This window comes from Antechinus flavipes, chromosome 2 (assembly GCF_016432865.1).
Source record: "Antechinus flavipes isolate AdamAnt ecotype Samford, QLD, Australia chromosome 2, AdamAnt_v2, whole genome shotgun sequence".
Lineage (NCBI taxonomy): Eukaryota > Metazoa > Chordata > Mammalia > Dasyuromorphia > Dasyuridae > Antechinus > Antechinus flavipes.
Genome location: NC_067399.1, coordinates 407,418,288 through 407,438,450, shown reverse-complemented (window position 1 = coordinate 407,438,450; position 20,163 = coordinate 407,418,288). Strand labels below are relative to the sequence as shown.

Sequence of the window (20,163 nt, the reverse complement as noted above, 5' to 3'; positions counted from 1 at the left end):
TCACTTTATTTTCCTTGGGAATTTTTTTTGCAACATGGCTAACATGAAAAATATGCTTTGCATGATTTCACATGTATAATTGATATCACATTTCTTGCCTGGACAGAGGTGAGTTGGGAGGAAGGGAGAGAATTTGGGACTCAACTTTTTTTAAAAGAGCGTTAAAAAAAATAATAAATTTTAAAATGCTTATTCTCTTCCCCTTTTCCAAGAAATCTTTCCTGATTCCTCTGGTCTATAATGACTTTCTTTCTCAGACCGCATATAAAACCTTTGTTTTAGTATCTTTATCTACATAATTATTTTGTAATGCTGAATATTAAGTTCTATTTGTTTATGTCTTTTTTCTCTTATCAGACAGTTAGGTCCATGATAGGAGGGACTATTTATGTAAACATTAATAATAATAGCTCAAATTTGTACAGGACTTTAAAATTTTACAAGGTGTTTTATATGTAATATTTCATTTGATTTTCACAAAGACCCCTGTTAGATAGATAGATAGATAGATAGGTGCTGTTATTACTTCCAGTTTACTTATGAAGAAACTGAGGCTCAGAGAAGTTAAATAAATAACTTAGGGTCACAGAGTTAATAAACATCTGAGGCAGGATTCAAATCCATGTCTTTCTGATTCCAGATCCAACAGCTATCTACTGTGCTATATTGTCTGTCCTTTAAACTCAATATCTTTTTCAGCACCAGAAGGGAAATTTTCTCATAGTGGGTATTTATTAAATATTTATTGAATGAGTGAATGAATTGGTGAAAAATTTCTGGAAACATTTTCTTTTTGGCTTGTTCATCAGTTCTAAGGGGAGAGCAACCTCCTTAAAATACTTACAATTCTGCTGAGACACACAAAATCTGTATCATCCATGCACAATATTGATATTGCTGTCTCCGATTCCCAAATACTTGCTGTGGTGCTATATGAAGCAAAAATAAATCTGGGAATGCCATGTTGTCACAGTCAGGTATTCTAGTATGGATCTGTGATCTCAGAGACTTGGAGGCTTCCTCCAATAGTATAGAGCATAGTTGATCAATTGGTGCTCATCCTGTGCTAGTCTTGATCTTTTTTTCCCTAAATTTGACATGGGGATTCCACCCATTGTGCTAAACACCTTCCTCACTTTCACTAAAGAAAGCAACATGACATAGGGCTGTCTATAAATTATCATAAAAGATGTAAAAACAAATCTAAGTCATTGCTAAAGGATATAGGAAATTTGAAATATGGGTGCAGAATTCTGGTATACCTTATGCAGATGGACTCATACAAACAGACACATTTTTTTTTTTTGTTATGTTGCTGCCTTGACTGGTGGATTCATGACAGCTTTATTTTATTTTTCTATTAGGCACCCCTTTCCCAAGGTGTTCAACCGATGCAACAGGAAGGAGCTGGACAGGTACCTGCAATCAGGAGGTGGAATGTGTCTTTCCAACATGCCAGATATCAGGACATTGTATGGGGGCCAGAGGTGTGGAAATGGGTATCTGGAAGATGGAGAAGAGTGTGACTGTGGTGAGGAGGAGGTAAGAATAAGAACTTGGTGCTGGGAGAAAAGAGGAGGGGAATAGGGTCTTGAATGGAGGGGAAGGATTTTTGAGTCTTTTTAAAAATCAGGGGGGAAAAAGGATGCTACTTTTTTTTGATTATTGATTGATCCCAAAATTCATGTAGTAGCTTGATGTAGTAAAAAAGAACTAGACAGCCAAGCTCTGTGAATTACTATCTCTACAATCTTAGAATAGCGACTTCCCTACCTCCCTCTAGTCCCTTGGTTTCAATTCCTTCATGTGTAAAAGAAAGGGCAATCAGTAGACAGAACACTAAAGTGCTGATTATGGTCCCATCACAACTGAATTTGAATCTCTTTACTCTTTCTTGTTCTCAGTGTCCTCATCTGTAAAATGAGGAGGAGGATACTGAATTGGGGGAACCTATAAATTCCCTTCCTGGATGATCTCTAGTATCTTTCTAGCTACAGATACTGTAATCCCAATGATAGAAAATAGTAGATAAGTAAACAATTCCCTAAAGACAGGGAATAAGGACTAACAGGGAGAGACTTGCTCTGTTTTTCATGCCCAGAGATTCTCTAGATAAGTCTTGCTTTGAACTACCACCCTGCCTTTACTCCAGTAAATTCCCCCAGCCTCCAGCATAATTGTGATGAGGACTTTCAACTGAGAGTTTTATCAGCTTGCTGTATGTGTTTTATACATGAAAAGTTCTTATCTGATGAATAAATTAGCCCCACTGAGGCCAGTGGGAAGAAGGGAAGGACTATCTACCTGCAGACTCATAATGTTTTAGGTGTGGAAGGAACTAGTTGGGCTGAGATCAGTTTTAGTAAGAAGGGGAGTCTCTGGTGCTGAACCCAGGAGCCTAATTGAACTATGTTCACCTGCCCTTTGTTCTGAGGGTCTTAATCTAGGCCAGTGGTTCTCAAAGTATGGTCTAGGTAGGGGTTCTCAAACTACAGCCCGCAGGCCAGATGCAGCAGCTGAGGACGTTTACCCCCCTCACCCAGGGCTATGCAGTTTCTTCATTTAAAGACCCACAAAACAAAGTTTTTGTTTTTACTATAGTCCGGTCCTCCAACAGTCTGAGGGACAGTGAACTGGCCCTCTATTTAAAAAGTTTGAGGACCCCTGGGTCCTGGGGATCTCTGAAACCCTTTTAGAGGGTCTACAAATTCAAAAATAGTTTTTATTTCCAATATGGCAAATGTCTATAAATATCATCCAGATAAACAAAAACTCTTTGGAGAGATCCTCAATAATTTTTAATAGGATAAAGATACTGAAAACAAAAGTTTGAGAACCACTGATCTAGGCAATTGTGGGCCAAATGAGTGGATTTATAGAAGCTCTTCAAGGTGTGGATTTTGGGGTACACACCTTCTGGATCTATAGCTCATGGATGGAAGAGCAGGGATATGGAAGGGAGGCACCTGGATTTCTGTGTCCCTCTCCATCCTCACCACCTTTCCTATCAGCACTGTAAACATTTCCTGACTGCTGCTCTCTCCCCCAGGAATGCCACAATCCCTGCTGCAATGCTTCTAATTGTACTCTGAAACCAGGGGCAGAGTGTGCCCATGGCTCCTGCTGCCACCAGTGCAAGGTGAGGAGACAGGGCTGCTGTAGGGAGGGGCACTGGCTACATGATTGTCTTCCATTGGTGGAGGGAGAAGGCATGGGAAGAAGCTTTCAGGTGGAAGAGATTGTCCACGAGCACCGACTCCATCACCTTATCTCTAGATCAGTCTGACTCTAACCATCCTAGGGAACTCTCCCTTCCATTCTTTGAAGCTGCCAAAATGTATTGTTTGGCTTTCTCTGGGAGCTTAGTGGAAGATCTGGTTTATTCTCTCAGAAGGAATTGTTTTATTTGTTCTAGTGGTGAACAGGGAAGTTTGAGCAATTCCTCCCAAGGAAGAAAGCCATATACCAGGGGGCAGAATGCATTCGGTGGCCCGAGACTTAGTGAACATTGATTGCTTATAACCTACAGATAAAGACTTGTATCTCCCCTAAAGCATCTCTGTTCTTTTTCCAAAGGGTGACTCAGATTTCATTTATAAAGTCAGTAAATAACTATGTTTCCCAGCTCACGTCCTTATCACCTATCGCCATTCAGATCTCAGGTTTGTACTATTACGTGCTAGCACAATGGACGTTGTCCACTTCTCTCCAGAGAAGGAAGGACGTGCTGCTTGCAGTTAGTGGGAAGGTTGCAGCATAATTTGTTCTTTACAAAGTAGCTCCCGAGACATCATGCATGTCTTTAGGATAAACTTTGGGCCTCCTCAGGAATGTAAAGGTGAGACTGAACAGGTGTGAAGCTCTGACTAATGGTGGAGGAATAGGGAGAGGGAGAGATAAAGTCTATTCTGTCTAGTACTCCTGGTCACCAGACTTCCATTGGAATACTGATAGGGATGAAGTTGGGAAAGAGTTGAGTTAATGAGAGAGTGTATACCCTTTAAGGTATTGTGCAACTCTTGGAGCATCTATCTATGACTTCCTGTAGTTGGGACTTAACTGACTCACTTCTCCTTTTGGTTTTATCCTTGAGGGTATTTGTTCCTCCATCTATAATCTTGATTCTTCTGAGCTTATGGGTTTCCAAAATCAATAACCCTGTCCCATCACTACAATATTGGGGTTAAAAATGGAAAATCAGAAAAATCCATTGAAATATAAAAAGGATGCTAATGAGAGAGCCCTTGTGAGGTGAAAGAGAATTCACTTATTGACTGATGCCTTCTTTTCTTGTTACTCAGCTGCTACCTCCAGGCACTCTGTGCCGTGAGCAGTCCCGGCAGTGTGACCTTCCGGAGTTCTGCACTGGAAAGTCACCTCATTGTCCCACCAACTTCTATCAGATGGATGGCACCCCGTGTGAAGGCGGGCAGGCTTACTGTTACAACGGCATGTGCCTTACCTATCAGGAGCAGTGCCAACAGCTCTGGGGGCCTGGTGAGTCTTTCTCCAATGACATACATCTCTCCTCCTAAAAACCTTCATCTCAATCTGATTCTTTCCTCTAAATGCCAGTGTCTTAGTGTGAAGAGAACTTCACAACTCATATGTATGGTGCCATAAGATTTAGGAAACTCCTTTTTTCACTACAAATCTCCTGGCTAGGTAGGACAAAGGATTTGGAAGAAGCTTTATATAAATGTCTTTGTCAAAAGTGAAAAAAAAAAACAGACAAAATAAAACATAGATCTTAGAGGCAGCGAGGTGGAGTAGTGGACCTGAAATCAGGAGGAACTGGATGAAAATCTGATTCAGACCCTATTAACTGTGACACTAAGCAAGCCACTTAACTTTTGACTTGTCTCCATTTCCTCATCTATAAAATGGGGATAAAAATAGAACCTACCTCTTAGAGTCATTATGAAGATCAAATGGAATAATACTTGTAAAACACTTTGGAAAATCTAAAAGTGCTATCTATGTCAATGCTAGTTATTATTTTTATTTTAATAGTAGAACAGAGTGGAGGGAACAGAACATGAAGGGTATTCTGTGAAGCTTCCAATACAGAGTCAGTGATGACACAGTTTTGCAGAGGACCTCTTCTGAGCTCTCTTGAAGGAGGTTGCTTGATAAATGTGTTCCCTTCTCTTCCCAGGAGCTCGCCCTGCCCCCGACCTCTGCTTTGAGAAGGTGAACGTAGCAGGAGACCCTTTTGGGAATTGTGGGAAGGACATGAATGGAGAACACAAGAAGTGTGCCATGAGGTGATGATTGTAGGAGAGGTCCTTTGGGGAGCAGACTGATAGAAAGGTCTTTCTTGTTACCACCCCCAGCCTAGCTCTGACCCCAGAGTATCTGAGGGCCTCGGTAAGCTCCAGATGGACCAGACAAGCCTTGGCCAGATGCCTGCCTCTCCTGTAGTGCTTGTTTATAACATGCAGGCCTTTCTTTCTAAACCAAGGCCTGGTGACAGAAAGGGGATGAATCACTGCTAATCTCTTCTCATGATTGGGAAAACAAACAACCTACAAAGTTGTGCTATCAGTGCTTGCTTTTTTCCCCAAAGAAGGAGTTGGTCCTAGCCGATTCTGCCCCATTCTGTGTGCCCCATGGATACCACCATCACCATGAATGGGAGGTAAATCCACTATTGGGGCACCTGTGTACCTCACCTCAGGGTCTGAGGAAGAGGAAGAATGCTGAATCCAGAAGGAGTGGCTAACAGGGGTCCTCAAACTACAGCCGCAGGCCAGATGCAGCAGCTGAGGACGATTATCCCCCTCACCCAGGGCTATGAAGTTTCTTTATTTAAAGGCCCACAAAACAAAGTTCTTGTTTTTCTTATAGTCCAGCCTCCAACAGTCTGAGGGACAGTGAACTGGCCCCCTATTTAAAAAGTTTGAAGACCCCTGGCTAGAAGAACCAAGATGGCTTTGGCTTTAGGATTCTTTGCTCACCAGTGGGGAGGGCCTTTCAGATAGAACCAGTGTGTGGTACCAGGCTTCTGTCCCCTTCCTTGAGTTCCACCTCCTTTTCTTCCTTGGGTTTAGAGATGCCAAGTGTGGGAAGATCCAGTGCCAGAGTTCAGAGGCCAGGCCCCTGGAGTCCAATGCAGTGCCTATTGATACCACCATCACCATAAATGGGAAGAAAATCCACTGCCGGGGCACCCATGTGTACCGAGCTCCAGAAGAAGAGGGGGACATGTTGGATCCGGGGCTAGTGATGACAGGAACCAAGTGTGGCTATAACCATGTGAGTGCTCTTGCCTGGCAACAGTGGAGAATGGACTTCAGGAAGGCTTAGTAAGGCAGTTGGGGTTGTTAGAGACAAGCCTCCATCTGTCCTAGAAGAGCATTAGGGACAAGGTAGACAGTAGGGATAAAGTAACTCAGGCCCCAAATTCAAGGTCTCCCTTTGGAAATGTGGAGAGAGAGGGACTGGACTTAATCTACTTGACTTTATAGAGTAGAGCTAAGGATGAATGGATGGAAGGTCCAGCAAGATAGATTTTACCTTCATATAATTAAAGTTGTCTGCCAGTGCAATAGGATGACTGCGGGTCATGAACTCCAGTCAGAACATGACTCTCTGCCTTTTCCTGGGGGAATCTTAAAATGGAGAATTGAAATCTCAGGGCGTGCATGGCTTCAGTTTTAAGTCTTGGTAAAGACAGGATTTAGAAGCCAAGATTCCTGATTCCCAGCTTGTGGATGACTCAGTTCCTTCTTCCACAGATTTGCTTCGAAGGACAATGCAGGAACACCTCCTTTTTTGAAACTGAAGGTTGTGGGAAGAAATGCAATGGCCATGGGGTAGGTCTTGGCAGAAATCCCCCATGACTTGTCCTCTGTTTTCATGGGGGGTGGAGGAGGCAGTTCTCTGTGGGAGACCAGGGTTCTCTCCTGAGTCTGCCACAAGGCAGGCTCTCATGCCTCCTGTCTTTCCACCACAGGTCTGTAACAATAAACAGAATTGTCATTGCTTCCAAGGGTGGGCTCCACCTTTCTGCAACACTGTGGGCCATGGAGGCAGCATTGACAGTGGGCCCATGCCCCCCCAGAGTGAGTGAGATACCCTCATCTTTGTCATTCCCTGTATTTTGGGAAGGGGGACAGAACCAGTCAGAGGGAGGGATGGAAGACCTTGGGGAAACTTGTAGGAGTAATGATAATTATGAGCCCTTACTTTCCTCAGAAGCTTCTTAAGTCTCAATGACTCTTACACTAGCATTCAGAGGATTTTTTCCAGCTTTGTTTCTTCATTCTCTTTCTGACAGGTGTTGGCCCTGTGGTAGCTGGAGTGTTGTCCGCCATCTTGTTATTGGGTATCATCCTACTAGTGCTCTATTGCTACAAAAGGCGCAAACTGGGCCCACTAAAGCCCTCTGCTCTCCCTTCCAAGTGGAGACAACAGTTCAGGTGAGATGAGTGTCGGCCTTCCTCCTCACATAGCCCCTGCCCCAAGTTAACTCCGGACAATTATAATATTCCTCAAGCTGGTTCCCTGCCTTGAATCTCTCACCTTTTAATGACAAGTCTTTTAGAAGTCTGACATGGTCGATGGACTTTCTGAGGTCATTTAGCCTCCTTTGGATTTTGAAAGTTGGAGATGATCTACTTCTAAATAAAGGGCTAGAGCTACTAGGAACTTAGACAGGTAGAGCTGTAATGAACAGTTCTGGTACCTGGAGCTGACAGCATGCTAAGTGCATGCAGAATAAATTTAAATGAACACAAGGCTATCCACTATAAAGTATTTAGGGAAAGAAGGCAGTAACAGTTGAGCTCTCTAGGGAAAGAAAGGCTTTATGTAGATTAGAAAGTGAAGCTTGAAATATACCTTGAAAAGTAAGTGAGACATTCTCTGAGGCTGAGAGACTGAGGTGAGGAGGGTTGGGGTGCTAGAGCAAAGGAACAGAGGTGGGCAAAGTTGAATTACCCCATCCCATTTCTGTGTTTGGAGTCAGGATATGAGGCTTTCTATTTTGGCATGTCTTAGCCTTATTTAATTTTTTTATATTGCAAGTTACTTCCTCCTCTCTTTTATCTTTTCTTTTTTAACCAAAAACAACACGTTAATGCAAAATCTTCTGATGCAGAGCCCAAGCTTTTTGCTAAAATAGCTTTGAGGGAAGAAAAGTATTACTGGGAAAGTGGAAGTTTTGTTTGTGATGCTTTCCATCTTCAGAGGGCCATGCATGTGGACTATATCATTTTTAGACCAGACTATGGAGAAGGGGACTGGAGGGTGGTAGGGTGGGTTCTAGGGACCATACAGAGGGGAATAGAAGCTCCTTTTTATCAGGGTACAAAGGAATGTAGAAAAGGGAAAAATCTGGACACATTGATTGTGATTAGGAGCATGAAGGGACTTGTCTTTGATAGCACCTGTGGGTTATCCACTCCATTTTTTTCTCTCTTTTTTCCAGTTGCCCCTTCAAGGTGACTCAGAATGGTGGGACTGGCCATGCCAACCCAACTTTCAAGTTACAGACACCTCAGGGAAAAAGAAAAGTAAGTCCCATGAATGTTTGGGAATCCTGCACCTTCTTCCTATTTCTGCACTCTCCTAGAAGCATTCATATTGCATATTTTCCATTAGTTTTCTCCAGAGTTCTTGGGAAGGGAGGGAAAGGAGTTACAAATAAATTTGTGAACAAATTTTACTAAATTGGCCTAAAAGTTATGTCTAATTATGGCATTCTTGAAAAAAACATATTTGGCAAAACAAGACTTCTCCAAGTATCTCTGGATAATCTGGATAGATTCTAGAGTTAGAAGGATCTTCCAGAATATATCCTACCTATCACACTACCTGTGGTCATCCATCCTAATGGAATATACAGGAGGGCATCTGTACATATACAGATGTAGATCATTCAGGTGTGGGGTATGGATGTCTCATCAGTGTTTTGTGTTTAACCCCATATATAGGTTAACAACACACCTGAAGTTCCACGCAAGCCATTACAACCTCCCCCCAGACCACCTCCAGACTATATGCATGGGGGCTCCCCACCTCCCCCTCTCTTGGTACACCTCAGCAGGGACATCAGGAACTCCCCAGGAGCCATGCCCCAAGTGGAAAAAGAGGACTCTATGAGAAGGCCCCCCCCAAGCCGGCCTGTGCCTCCTGCTCCTAATTATAGTGCTACGCAGGTAAGATTTTTCCCATCTTATAGTATGAGAGCTGAAAGAATCTTAGAGACTATCCAGAACAACCTTCTAATTTTATAAATGAGCAACCTAAGACTTAGAAAGTGCAAGTGACTTTGCTAAGGTCATATAGTTAAATGTGGGATGCAACATAGTGTTAATAGCATCACTGCATTATAATCTCAGCAGTTCCCAACCCTATTATCACTAACTGCAAAGAACTTAGAACAAAGAAGAACTTATGAATAAAAAGGTACCTGTTTCATCAGAACATGCTAATGATGCCCTCTAATGAGAGAACTGTCTGCTGAGGAAAATCAGGCAGGGAGAGCTGCTGCTTCCCTGAAGCTACTAGACTTTCCATCTTCAGCTAAACCTCCTGGGCTTCATTATTTGCTACTTCCCCTTTCCCAGAGGTAAATACTCAGTTGTATTCCTGTTGCCTTATTCACCTTGGATTTATTTCCTCCTGTTCTTCTTGGTCCAGATGGTGCAGTTTGGAATTTACAGGCAGGTTCATAAGGATTCTAGGATAAAGGGTCAGGGCTTTGGTGAGTTTAGAGTAGTTAGGATCAAGATTAAGAAGAGTTGGTTTTGATTTTGATTTCTTGTTAATGCTTCTTTCCTGCATTTCCTAAAAACTGAAATAAGAAAGAGAAATAGAGAAGAAAAAGAAGAGAGAAAGGAAGAGGAAGACATGAGAAAAAGAAGGGAAAGATAAAAGGAAGAGGGAAGACAACATTAGAAAGAGATAAAAAGGAGGGGAATAGTGAGAAGAGAAAGACGAAAGCAGAGAGAGGATAAATTGAGAGGAGGGGGGAAAAACAGAAAAAAAGAAGGAAGAAAAATAGAAAGAAGAAAAAGAAAGGGGAAAAAAAGAAATTGAAGAGAGAAGTTATAAGCCTATTATTCCTAGAAATCCACACAATCATTTTTTGAGGAAGAAAGAGCTAAAACTCACCTCATATTATCCCCTGGCCCTGAGTACCAGGTCAAGGGGGTGGAAAAGAAAGGCAGAGAAAAAGAAATTTAAATGTACAGCTATGCTTTTGGAGTTCAGAAGGAAACAAACAAGCAATTTCAACAGCCAGCCCCACCTCCCAGTTGACAAGGCTTCTGGCAGGAAGAAGGAGCAAACAAAACCAGGAAGGGACCACGAATCCGTGTCAAATAAATATCCCTAGTGTCTAAGTACAGAGATCGTTTCCCCTCACATCAGGGGTGTTTACTAAGACAGAGATATTGAGCACAGCTGGGTTAGATGTCCTTGGGCAGACTTCCAGTCAAGATGGTGGAGTGAGAAGTTATAAGTAAACCAAGCTCCTCACATTCCCTTAAAAAACCAGAGAAATACCAAAGTAGGAGGAGTAGTTAAAAAACCACACATGATAAAAATTTACCACAAAAGAAAATAAAGAACCAGCATAATAAAAACACAATACCACAAAATACCACAGAGCAACTGAAACAAATTAAAATCCCAGAGGCAAAAAAAAAAAAAAAATACAAATAACCTGACATCCTTCAAAGGATATTTGCCACATTTAAATAATTGAATGAGGAATTTCCATGTTAAGAAAATTGCCAGAACAAATAAAAAAAAAATTGTAGACATTTTTAAATGAGAAGAACTGAAGCGGGAATGAAAAGATACTTTTAAAAATCAGAAGAATATGATGAAAAAAAATATGACCAATCTAGCAAATGTAATTGAAAAACCTGAAAAAATCCTTGTAGAACCAATCACCCTTAAGATTCACAATGGTAGGAAACAGAGGCACAGACAACATATACAAAGCAGAAAAGCAAGCTAAGAAGAGAGCTCACATACTGACAAAATTTTTATGTATTAAAATATAAATGACACAAGGTTAAAGCATACCAGTGTCAGGATTGCTTTTAAAAAATGTGAAAAAGCAAAACCAGAAAAAATAGTTAGAAGATTACTGAGGAAAACTTTCTAAAATTATGAAAATGTGACAATAGATAAATATAAAGAATCCGAATTTCTACTTGGTAAAAAACTAATGAGTCAACTTTATTAATGTTAAAATAACAGGAAAGAATCCTATATGAACTGCAATAAGATAAAAGAGCATACTCAGAATTACGATAGTAGATTTTCCAAGAAAGAATAATCAGATAAATTGGACTATAATCTCTAGATCATTTATAATTGAGGAACTGAGGCAAATAAGTTAAGTGGCTTGCCCAGGGTCACAAAGCTAGTAAGTATTTGAAGCCAGATTTTAACTCAGGGAGATAAGTCTTCCTGACTCCAGCCACAGTATTTTATCCATTGAACTACAAAGCTGCCCTAGAAATATAATCTGAGTGCAAATCTGGCCTCAGACCCTTATTAACTGTGTGAACTTGGTCAAGTCACTTGACCCTGTTTGCAATCCATTAGAGAAGAAAATGGCCAACTATTTCAGTGTCTTTGCCAAGAAAACCCTATGGCCAGTATTGATGTGATATGGTCATGAAGAGTCAGGCACAACTGAGTGACTGAACAACAAATATAGTTCTTTAAAGTTTGCAAAGTACTTTCCATAGAATACTTTGTAATTTGAGTCTCATAACTCCCCATGAAGCAGGTACTACTAATATAATGCCCATTTTACTGATGAGGAAAGTGAAGGGCAGAAAGTTAAAAAAAAAAAATCTGCTTATGATCATACCACTAAATGTCAGAAGTGGGATTTGAAATTAGGTTTTCCACTATCCCATATGCATGGACTAGAAATCCTAGAGCTATCTATCCAGCCAAACTTAACATATTGTTAGAAAGAAAGAAATGAACAAATATTAAACTTTTGGACTTTGAACAATTCACAAAACTATATGCATTTCGATGACATTATAAAGGTACCAAGATAATTAATTGAGTTATGAAGGCAATGACTTAAAACAATATAAGATAAATATTTCACTAGTAATTATGAAAACTTTCAGAAAATTGTATTGAGTAAATTAAAATTTAACTCATTCAACAAGCATAAGAAAAGAGAAAAAAAGAAAATAGAAAAGAAATACACATATCTTCCTCCCCATCCTAAAATACATGGAAAGTAAACAAAAATACATTCTGACTAAGAAAGATAGAAAGCATAGATTCTATACATTATTCATTGAGTTATAATTTAACAAAGTTAGTCATAAATTATAATCATGTAATCAAAAGTTAAAAGCCATTTGGGTTATGGTTAAGTAATCTATTAAATCCATTTTGTAGATTTAATATAATTAAAATTAAGATTAAAATATTAAATCTATTAGATAAAGTAAAGCAAATTGTCAAAAAAAAAATAACGGGTTATATCTGTTGGAGACCACTAGGTACTATATATAAAAATTTGGGGAATATAGCCAAAGGAAAACCTAGAGACAAACCTGGTAGTGTTGAATGCCCATATCAATAAATACAGAAACTTAGCCAGATGACTCCAGACTTAAAAATCTTAGAAAAGAAGTGAAATGATATACCAAGAGAAAATAGGAAAGAAAATAACCAAAACAAGAAATAAAGTTAACATAATTGAAAATAATTAAACAATTGAATTGACAAATAAAACCAATAACAAATCTATAAAGAATGGATATATCAATTTTAAAAAATAATCCCTAATTTCCAAAGTTAGAAATGAGAAAGCAGAGATTATGAAACCAAAACAAATCAAGACAATGAACAGAGACTACTATGCAAAGCTTTATGCTAATAAATTTGAAGCGCTGAAGGAAATTGATGTTTATTTACCACTATAAGTTATTAAAACTATCCCGACCAAAGTAGAAAATTTATTGTAGGAGGAGAAATCAACAAATCATTAAAGAGCTATCCCCAAAAAACCCAGTGGTTTGCTGCTGCATGGACACATCAGTGAATTCTAAACACTTAAAAAATTTTTTCTTCATAGAGATTATTTAAATAGAGAAACATAGGTTAAATAGAAAAAGTTGGCAAACTCATATTCCTTAGATGAGGAAAATATGATTCTGATCTTTGGACTAAGGAAAAGTGATGCTGAAAAAAATTACATTATACAGTATTACTGTAATATATCACTTTACTGCAAAATTGTTGAATAAAATCATTTTAATTTGTATATAACCTCAACAAAAAAATCAAGAGAAACCCATAAGAAAAATGGAAATCAAGGAAGGAACTAAACAAAAATTTATCAACCTCCTCATAGTTAAGTTGAACAAATGTTGCAAAAAATTCTTCCCTAATTAATCTGTAGATTTATTGCAATTCTGCAGCCTCTATCAATAGACTTAAATCACAGGATTTAATAAAATCATAAACAATTTTAAAATAGAACAGTTTTAAAAAACAATTAAAGGGACTTCATCTTACAAGATTTAAAAATGTATTTTAAATCAGTAATTATAAAAATGTCATCCTGGGGAAAAATATTAATGGAACAAAGTAAAGAAGCTAGAAATAGATCATTAATATATGCAAGTGATTTATTTCATAAACTCATCACTAAAAATATCTAGAGATGGAATCTTTATTCAATAAAAAATCATTTTGGGAAAATTGGATTAACTAGATGACCAAAAAAAAAAAAAAATGAATTAGAGCCACATCTCACGCAAGTTCTTCATTACATTTCATTTGGATAAATGGCATCTATATAAAAGGGAAAAGCAGTGGAGGATAGCTTCTATTGAAATGATCCAAGGGCTTCATTTGAGTGACTGGAAAGTGACTGTGAGTTATGATGTTGACATATTGGTTTATTCACTGAATCCAAATCAGATTATAGACTTATTGATTGTTAGAGTTAGAAGGAACCTTTAAGGCCATCAGGTCTAACCTTTTTTTGTTTTATTGATGAGTGAGCTAAGTCCCAGAAAAGTTTGACTTTGGAAAAATTAGAGATCAGTCCCCATTTTTTTGAATATGTTTCTGGGTGTGCTGATGTTCCTCCTACTGGTAAACTTAATATGAACTAACTTGTTGATCTACCTTGATTGATTCCCTTCTATCTCAATCATAATTGCTCAGAACATTGAAATGATGATGATGATGATACCCATCAAGTTTGACTTGTGTTCGTTACTATCTTTGTCTAGGCACAAAACAGCAGAAGCTAGGTCTGATAGAACAAGTCGACCAACAGAGCTAGATTGGGTCTAATTTCATAGCCTCAGCCTTTGATACTTCCCAATTCAAGAAAGTGCTGTGTACAAGATCAGTATAATTCAAAATATTACAACTGAACAGATATTTATTAAATACCTCTATGCAGTGTACTATTCCTCTGGGGTAGAGGGTGATGAGAAATATAAAGTTTAGATAAAAAATATATCGTTCTTTCAGAGAATTTACAGTCAAGTAACACAAGGCATGGCTTAGGTTGACATAAAGATCTAGAAATACCTTCACCCTACCCCAGGTACCCTTATTACCCAAGAGATGGAGAATTAAGATTAATTATAAATTGCAGAGAGTGCATGAGGCTGTTCCATCTGTTTTGCAATTTCTAGGGGTTTTTCTCATTATTCTTTTATTGTTTGATCAAATAATCTATCACCCAGTATTTTTTTCTTACCACCAATACTGGTCTCCATTATTACCTACATAATCTGGTAAAAGAACTTCTTGAAGTCAACCTCTCCTCTCAGATGAGAAGATCTCACAATGGGAAAGACACACAAGAAAGCTCATCCCTTCCTTGTGCATGCAATGGCTGGCTTTGCTCTCTGAGACCCAGATTGCAGGCTCCCATTTTTTAATCTTACCATTGATTCTTAGTATAGTTCTCTAAGTTTTATATTCCCTTAGGCTTTTCATATTCATTGTCTTCTTTAAACCCCACTGTGACCATTTTAGGCAAGCAAACAAAGAGATTGTGGTTCCTATTTTATAGCTGAGAAAATAGATCTACCGGCCTTGAATGATGTAGAGAGTTTAAAAGCAGGGTTTTAGCTTTTATAAGCTTCAATGTCAACAAATATTTAATCAAAAAGCATTAAGTATGTGCCTGGAAAACACATATGAACTTGGTGCTTGGGAAGTTATAAAGACCATGGAAGATCTTGAAGGCCAAGTTAAGGACCCTGAAGACCTATTTCTGTATTCTTAGAACTTCAAGGTCTTTAATGGGTCCCTATTCAACAAAGTTATAAAGTTGGGAAGTTAAAAAGACCTTGGAAGATCTTGAAGGCCAAGTTAAGGACCCTGAAGATCTATTTCTGTGTTCTTAGCCTTTAATGAGTTCAACATTTCAAGACTCTTCTCCTCACAGATACTTTGTGCTCAAGAGAAATATTTCATAGGTTGGTTGATTGATTTCCATGAAATTCTTTGTGTCCCTGGATAGCATGATCTCCCTTATTTCCTTATCCTTTTGGACCATAGACTCTATCCAGATGAGGAATTCTTTATCTAGAGCTGTTCAGAAAGTTTAATATAGCTCTTAACACAGCCAAGTGGCTAAGAGTTGGAGAACCTCCCTTCACAGCAGGCGGAAGGCAAGGAGGCCAAATGCTGAGATATGGATGAAGATTCCTTCCTGCTAATGCTTCCCCTGAGAGGTCAATTTTGCATGGCAAACAGCTGTTGGAGTAGAGTTTTTCCAATGACAGTTTGACATCTGTGCACAGCTGTTCATTTCCTCACTTTGGACCCAATTAATATATCCCTTCCTATTTTATTGGCTGTTTAAGGGATTGTTTTGGAAGGAAAGAGATAAATTAGACAAAAGTTCTTCTCTTTTGCAAGAGCCATCTATTCATCCTTTCCCGGGAGTTCAATGATCCATATAAACCAGTTTAAATTTTCTAAGGTCTAATGACCTAGATTATGGATTTTTCAAACTCTGAGATTATCCTCAGACTTTTTCCACTGTCCACTAAGGAAAAACAGTGAAAAGAAAGCACAGATTTAAAAATTTAAACATGTCAAATTGGTTTTTCTGGTTTAAAGAAAAAGTCAAAAAACTTCATGAGGACAGGGAATGTGCCTTGTTTTTTTGGGCTTGTACTTAGCAGGTGATCAGAAAACGTTCAAAAAATGAAAGGTCGGGTAGGGGTTGACAAGGTCAATAACGCAGAAGTCAGTAGAATATTTCATTGACATGTGAGGTTGCTTTCATTTCTTGTATTTGATAAATCTCCTTGAGATATGTCAGTCATTCCATAAAAAAACAGAAAATTGAAAAAAAAAAACTGAGTCAAAATCAAAATTATAGAATTTGAAAGCTCTGTGTTCCTCTCCAAAACTCCCACCTTACATCTTTCTCTTTTTCTCTTCCCTTGTTCACTGAGGTAATATGGGCTGATGGGAAGAACAAAGGGTTTGAGTCAGGAGATTTGAGTTCTAGGAGAAGCTTTACCACAAAAAAACCATGAATTATAAGTAAGTCTAGGTATCTTTTGGTCCTCTCATCTGTCAAATGGGGATAATATTTGCCTTATCTACTTCATGTAGATTTTGTAGGAGGGATTTTGTGAGAACATGTCTTTGAACAGATTTTTTTAAAACTCTAAAAGTGCTAGGTGAATGTGTATTGGTATTATCAATCAACTGAATGAATCTTTATTCTCCATGATTACTTCTTCTCCACCATCCCAGCAAGGCTGGTCATCCCGATGAGACCAATTCCACCTTTTGATCTCTGCTATTGCCATGTCTGTTTAGAATCAGCTGAAAGTCTCTTAACTTTCTCCTTAGAATGTCTCCAGACCGCATCCACCACAGAAAGCTCTGCCAGCCAATCCTGTGCCAGGGCGCAAGACACTTCCAAAGAATGGGAGCTCCTCTGCCCTGCTACCACCTGTTCCTGCGAGCAGCCCCCGCCACCTCCAACCACTGGTGGCTCCGGCTCCTAAGGTGTGTCTCTTGGGGAAGTATTTAGATTAGGAACAGGTACAAGTTGCCTCTTCTTGCCCCTGGGGTCTAGAAGAAATGAGTATAATTTCCTAAGGGTAAAAGAACAGACTCCTTCATTTTGGACAGCACTTTTTTGATTGGTGTGTTATCAGGTTACCTATTTTGGGTGGGGAAATGAAATCAGCTGATTAGTTCAGTGTTTATCTAATAGATTCCTGAATAGACATAAAAGCTTGAACCCCTTTATTAAGTCCTTAGGTTGTGAGGATATAATTTGTTTACATCTTGGTTTTTTCTAGGAAGGGAACACTTTCTGTGATAATGTTCCTATGGCAACTGTGGCAACATAATGGCAATAAGAGTTAGGGTTAAAAGACCTGGGTTTGAATCTTACTATTAGCTCTATAATTATGGGTCAGGTCAATGTTCCTCTCTGAACCTCAGTGTCTTCATCTATTAAATAAGGATAACACATCACTGGCCTGGGGTAAGGAATTATTATATTATATTATAATGTGAGAATTATTGTTCGGGATAGACAGATTGATATTCATAGAGGGAAGTCACTTTCTTACTACTCATCCTTAGAAAACATTCAGGTGATTAGGTCTGTCTTTATTGAGTGCCTTGAACTAATTATTTCCCCTATTTCTTTCCAAAGTTCCCAGATTTCAGAGCCCAGAGGGCTAGAGGAGTAACTAGCTCAAAAATCTAATTCCAACACTTTACTTGAGGAGTCCCAGCCAGAGTTCCCTTTTTTCTGTGAAGACCTTGGATATCACAAAAGATGTCATAGTCTTGTAATCAGACAGAACCATAGTTACTTGTCATCTTACTTAACTTACCTCCTTCCCCCACCTTCAACCTCATCACCTCCAATTCTTGGATCCTTTGACCCAGATTCACTTGGAAAGCCCTGAGTGACTTATTTCTACAAAATTTAAGTGTTCTTTTGTGCAATATATGATTTGGGGGAGAGAGGAGGACTGGACCCTAGGACGAAGATGACCATTGACTTCAGAATGGACTGTCAACCACCCAGCATATTTGCAGAGCATATCTTACCTTCCAATAGTCATCTGAACTCTTGAAGACCAGAATTGAAGGAGAAATCAGGTTAATGAGGATGTCACATCTATTTCCTATGACATCTCATATCAAGACCCAACCTGGAAAACCCATTCTGGGACTTGTGGATTGCGGTGGATCCAGCCACCATCTCTTTCATGGCTTCCCAAAGAAGTTGGAAAAAGTGGTCCAGCTCCAGAGAACCCTGGGACCCAGAGAAGAACCCAATCAAGGTGCTCCAGGTCATTGGAGCCATCTTGGTTGGGCTGCTTTGTGTTTATTTTTTGTTTTGTTTGTAATGGATATCCTGTGGAGGTCTGAGCTTTCTCCTTCCCTACTCCCCTTTCCCCTTCTCCTTTATTCACACGGGTCATTTTTGACTCAGATAGGTACTACAGCCAGATGAACCACTCCATCTACAATAATGTAGACAGCAGGGGGGAGCGCCATGTTTGTGCCTCCTCTGAGCCATAATGGTAATGCCAAAGGTCATGAGTACCAATAGAGTGGGCTTCTCCTCCTTGGTGCATATCAGGTACATTCCATTCTAGCATTAGCTGCCCTGCAGGTCCATTGTGTGATCCCTCTCCCCCACCCTCCACCTCACTCTTGCCCAGGCCCTCGACTCTAATGATGTGTGGTGCTTTGTTGAATGGACAATATCAAACCCTGCCTTCCAGGGCTGTGATATGTATAGCTATCCTCAGGGCTTATTAGTAATTCCCTAAAATTCCAGAGAGCGTCTTGCTTATAACACTGTGTTTATCTTTGTGTTTTGGGCTTCCTGGTATTGGATCTCAGGACTTCTGACTAGAGTAGGATGAGCAAAGTGGAAACATTAATGATACTCCCTTTATCCCCTGCACAGTTTAGTTTAAATTTTGTTTTGTGAAATCGGGGGTAAAGGAAGACATTTCAATTTCCAGTGTGAATCTAAGCAATTGCCATGTGACATGGGTTAACTCTACCTACCTGGTCAGACATATTCTACCTAATGTTCAACCCTCTCTAGTCAAATATTCTAGAAAAGAGACATCCCTTGAATTCCCCAGCTCTGAAAAATGTTCTCCCTAGCAAAAGACCCAGAAGAGTATCCAGATCACAAGTCCATTTGGAATGTTTGTGCAGCATTCTCCCTGCCAGCCAACTCACAGCCCTTTTAAAAACAATCTATCATAAATGACCCAGCTCCTCATAGATCTGTGGAACTATTCCAAAAAAGATTATTTATAATCTTGAGAGGATACAATGGAAAAAAGGGCTTCATTAGCCATTTGTACACTGGCAGAAATTCCAGTGGTTAAGCCAGATGTTTTTCCTAGCCTTCTCACAGCTTCTCTCCTAATCCCTAATTATAGAAGATGGACAGCTGAGATGTCTAGCTGGTGGGAGAAGGGCAACCATTTAATCCTAAAATCATTTCTCCTTGGAAAAAAACGTGGAAAGGAAATCAAATCAATGATTTGCTTTTTCAAAGACCCCTTTCTCCTTCCTACTTTCTATTCCTGTAAAGGGGCACTGAGACCTGGAAATAGGTGAATTTTCTCTGGATCTCTGTCTCATGTATTGTTTCTGCCTCTATTCTCTAAAAGCAGGTCAAGCTGATAGAATCTCAGGCTTGCAAAAAGTCTTAGAGACCACTCTTCTACCCTGATTCCCATTTCCACTTCCCTGTCTAAGAAGTACTGCTCAGGATTTAGGCCCAAGAAAATCCCAGGGAATATAAACTTCAGAGACCAACTGGAAAGGTACTCCTAGTCCCTTTGGAAGTTGTAGGCTGAAACTTTACAAAAACAAAACCTTCCAAAGTAAACTTTCAGTGTGTGTGTGTATTTGTGTGTGTGTGTGTGTGTGTGTGTGTGTGTGTGTGTGTGTGTGTGTGTGTGATAAAGAGAGACAGAGAGAGGGAGGGAGAGGGAGAAAGGGGGAGAGAGGTTGTGTACTTGCTTATTGGTGCGTGTCGAGGCTATAGGGTATATGTGAAGTTTTCTTTTGATTTGGGAGATTTTACACAGAATTTAGATCCTTTTCTTCTTGATTCACTTATTAATTGTTTACAATTGATGATATATGTGCATCTATGCAAAA

At 39.4% G+C, this 20,163-nt stretch overlaps 1 protein-coding gene across 1 annotated transcript in view; it reads left to right on the top strand.

Moving 5' to 3' along the window:
* Nucleotides 1-19,927, top strand: part of ADAM19 (ADAM metallopeptidase domain 19) — a 120,822-nt gene extending 100,895 nt beyond the window's left edge. Inside the window, exons 12-23 of the mRNA XM_051978797.1 lie at nt 1,365-1,542; nt 3,050-3,139; nt 4,302-4,497; nt 5,159-5,267; nt 6,054-6,258; nt 6,741-6,818; nt 6,959-7,067; nt 7,283-7,424; nt 8,435-8,519; nt 8,940-9,164; nt 16,849-17,007; nt 17,669-19,927. Of these exons, the coding sequence (XP_051834757.1) occupies nt 1,365-1,542; nt 3,050-3,139; nt 4,302-4,497; nt 5,159-5,267; nt 6,054-6,258; nt 6,741-6,818; nt 6,959-7,067; nt 7,283-7,424; nt 8,435-8,519; nt 8,940-9,164; nt 16,849-17,007; nt 17,669-17,722 (1,630 nt within the window). The 3' untranslated portion in view covers nt 17,723-19,927. The remainder of the gene's footprint in view (nt 1-1,364; nt 1,543-3,049; nt 3,140-4,301; nt 4,498-5,158; nt 5,268-6,053; nt 6,259-6,740; nt 6,819-6,958; nt 7,068-7,282; nt 7,425-8,434; nt 8,520-8,939; nt 9,165-16,848; nt 17,008-17,668) is intronic.
* The last annotated feature ends 236 nt before the right edge of the window (nt 19,928-20,163 follow it).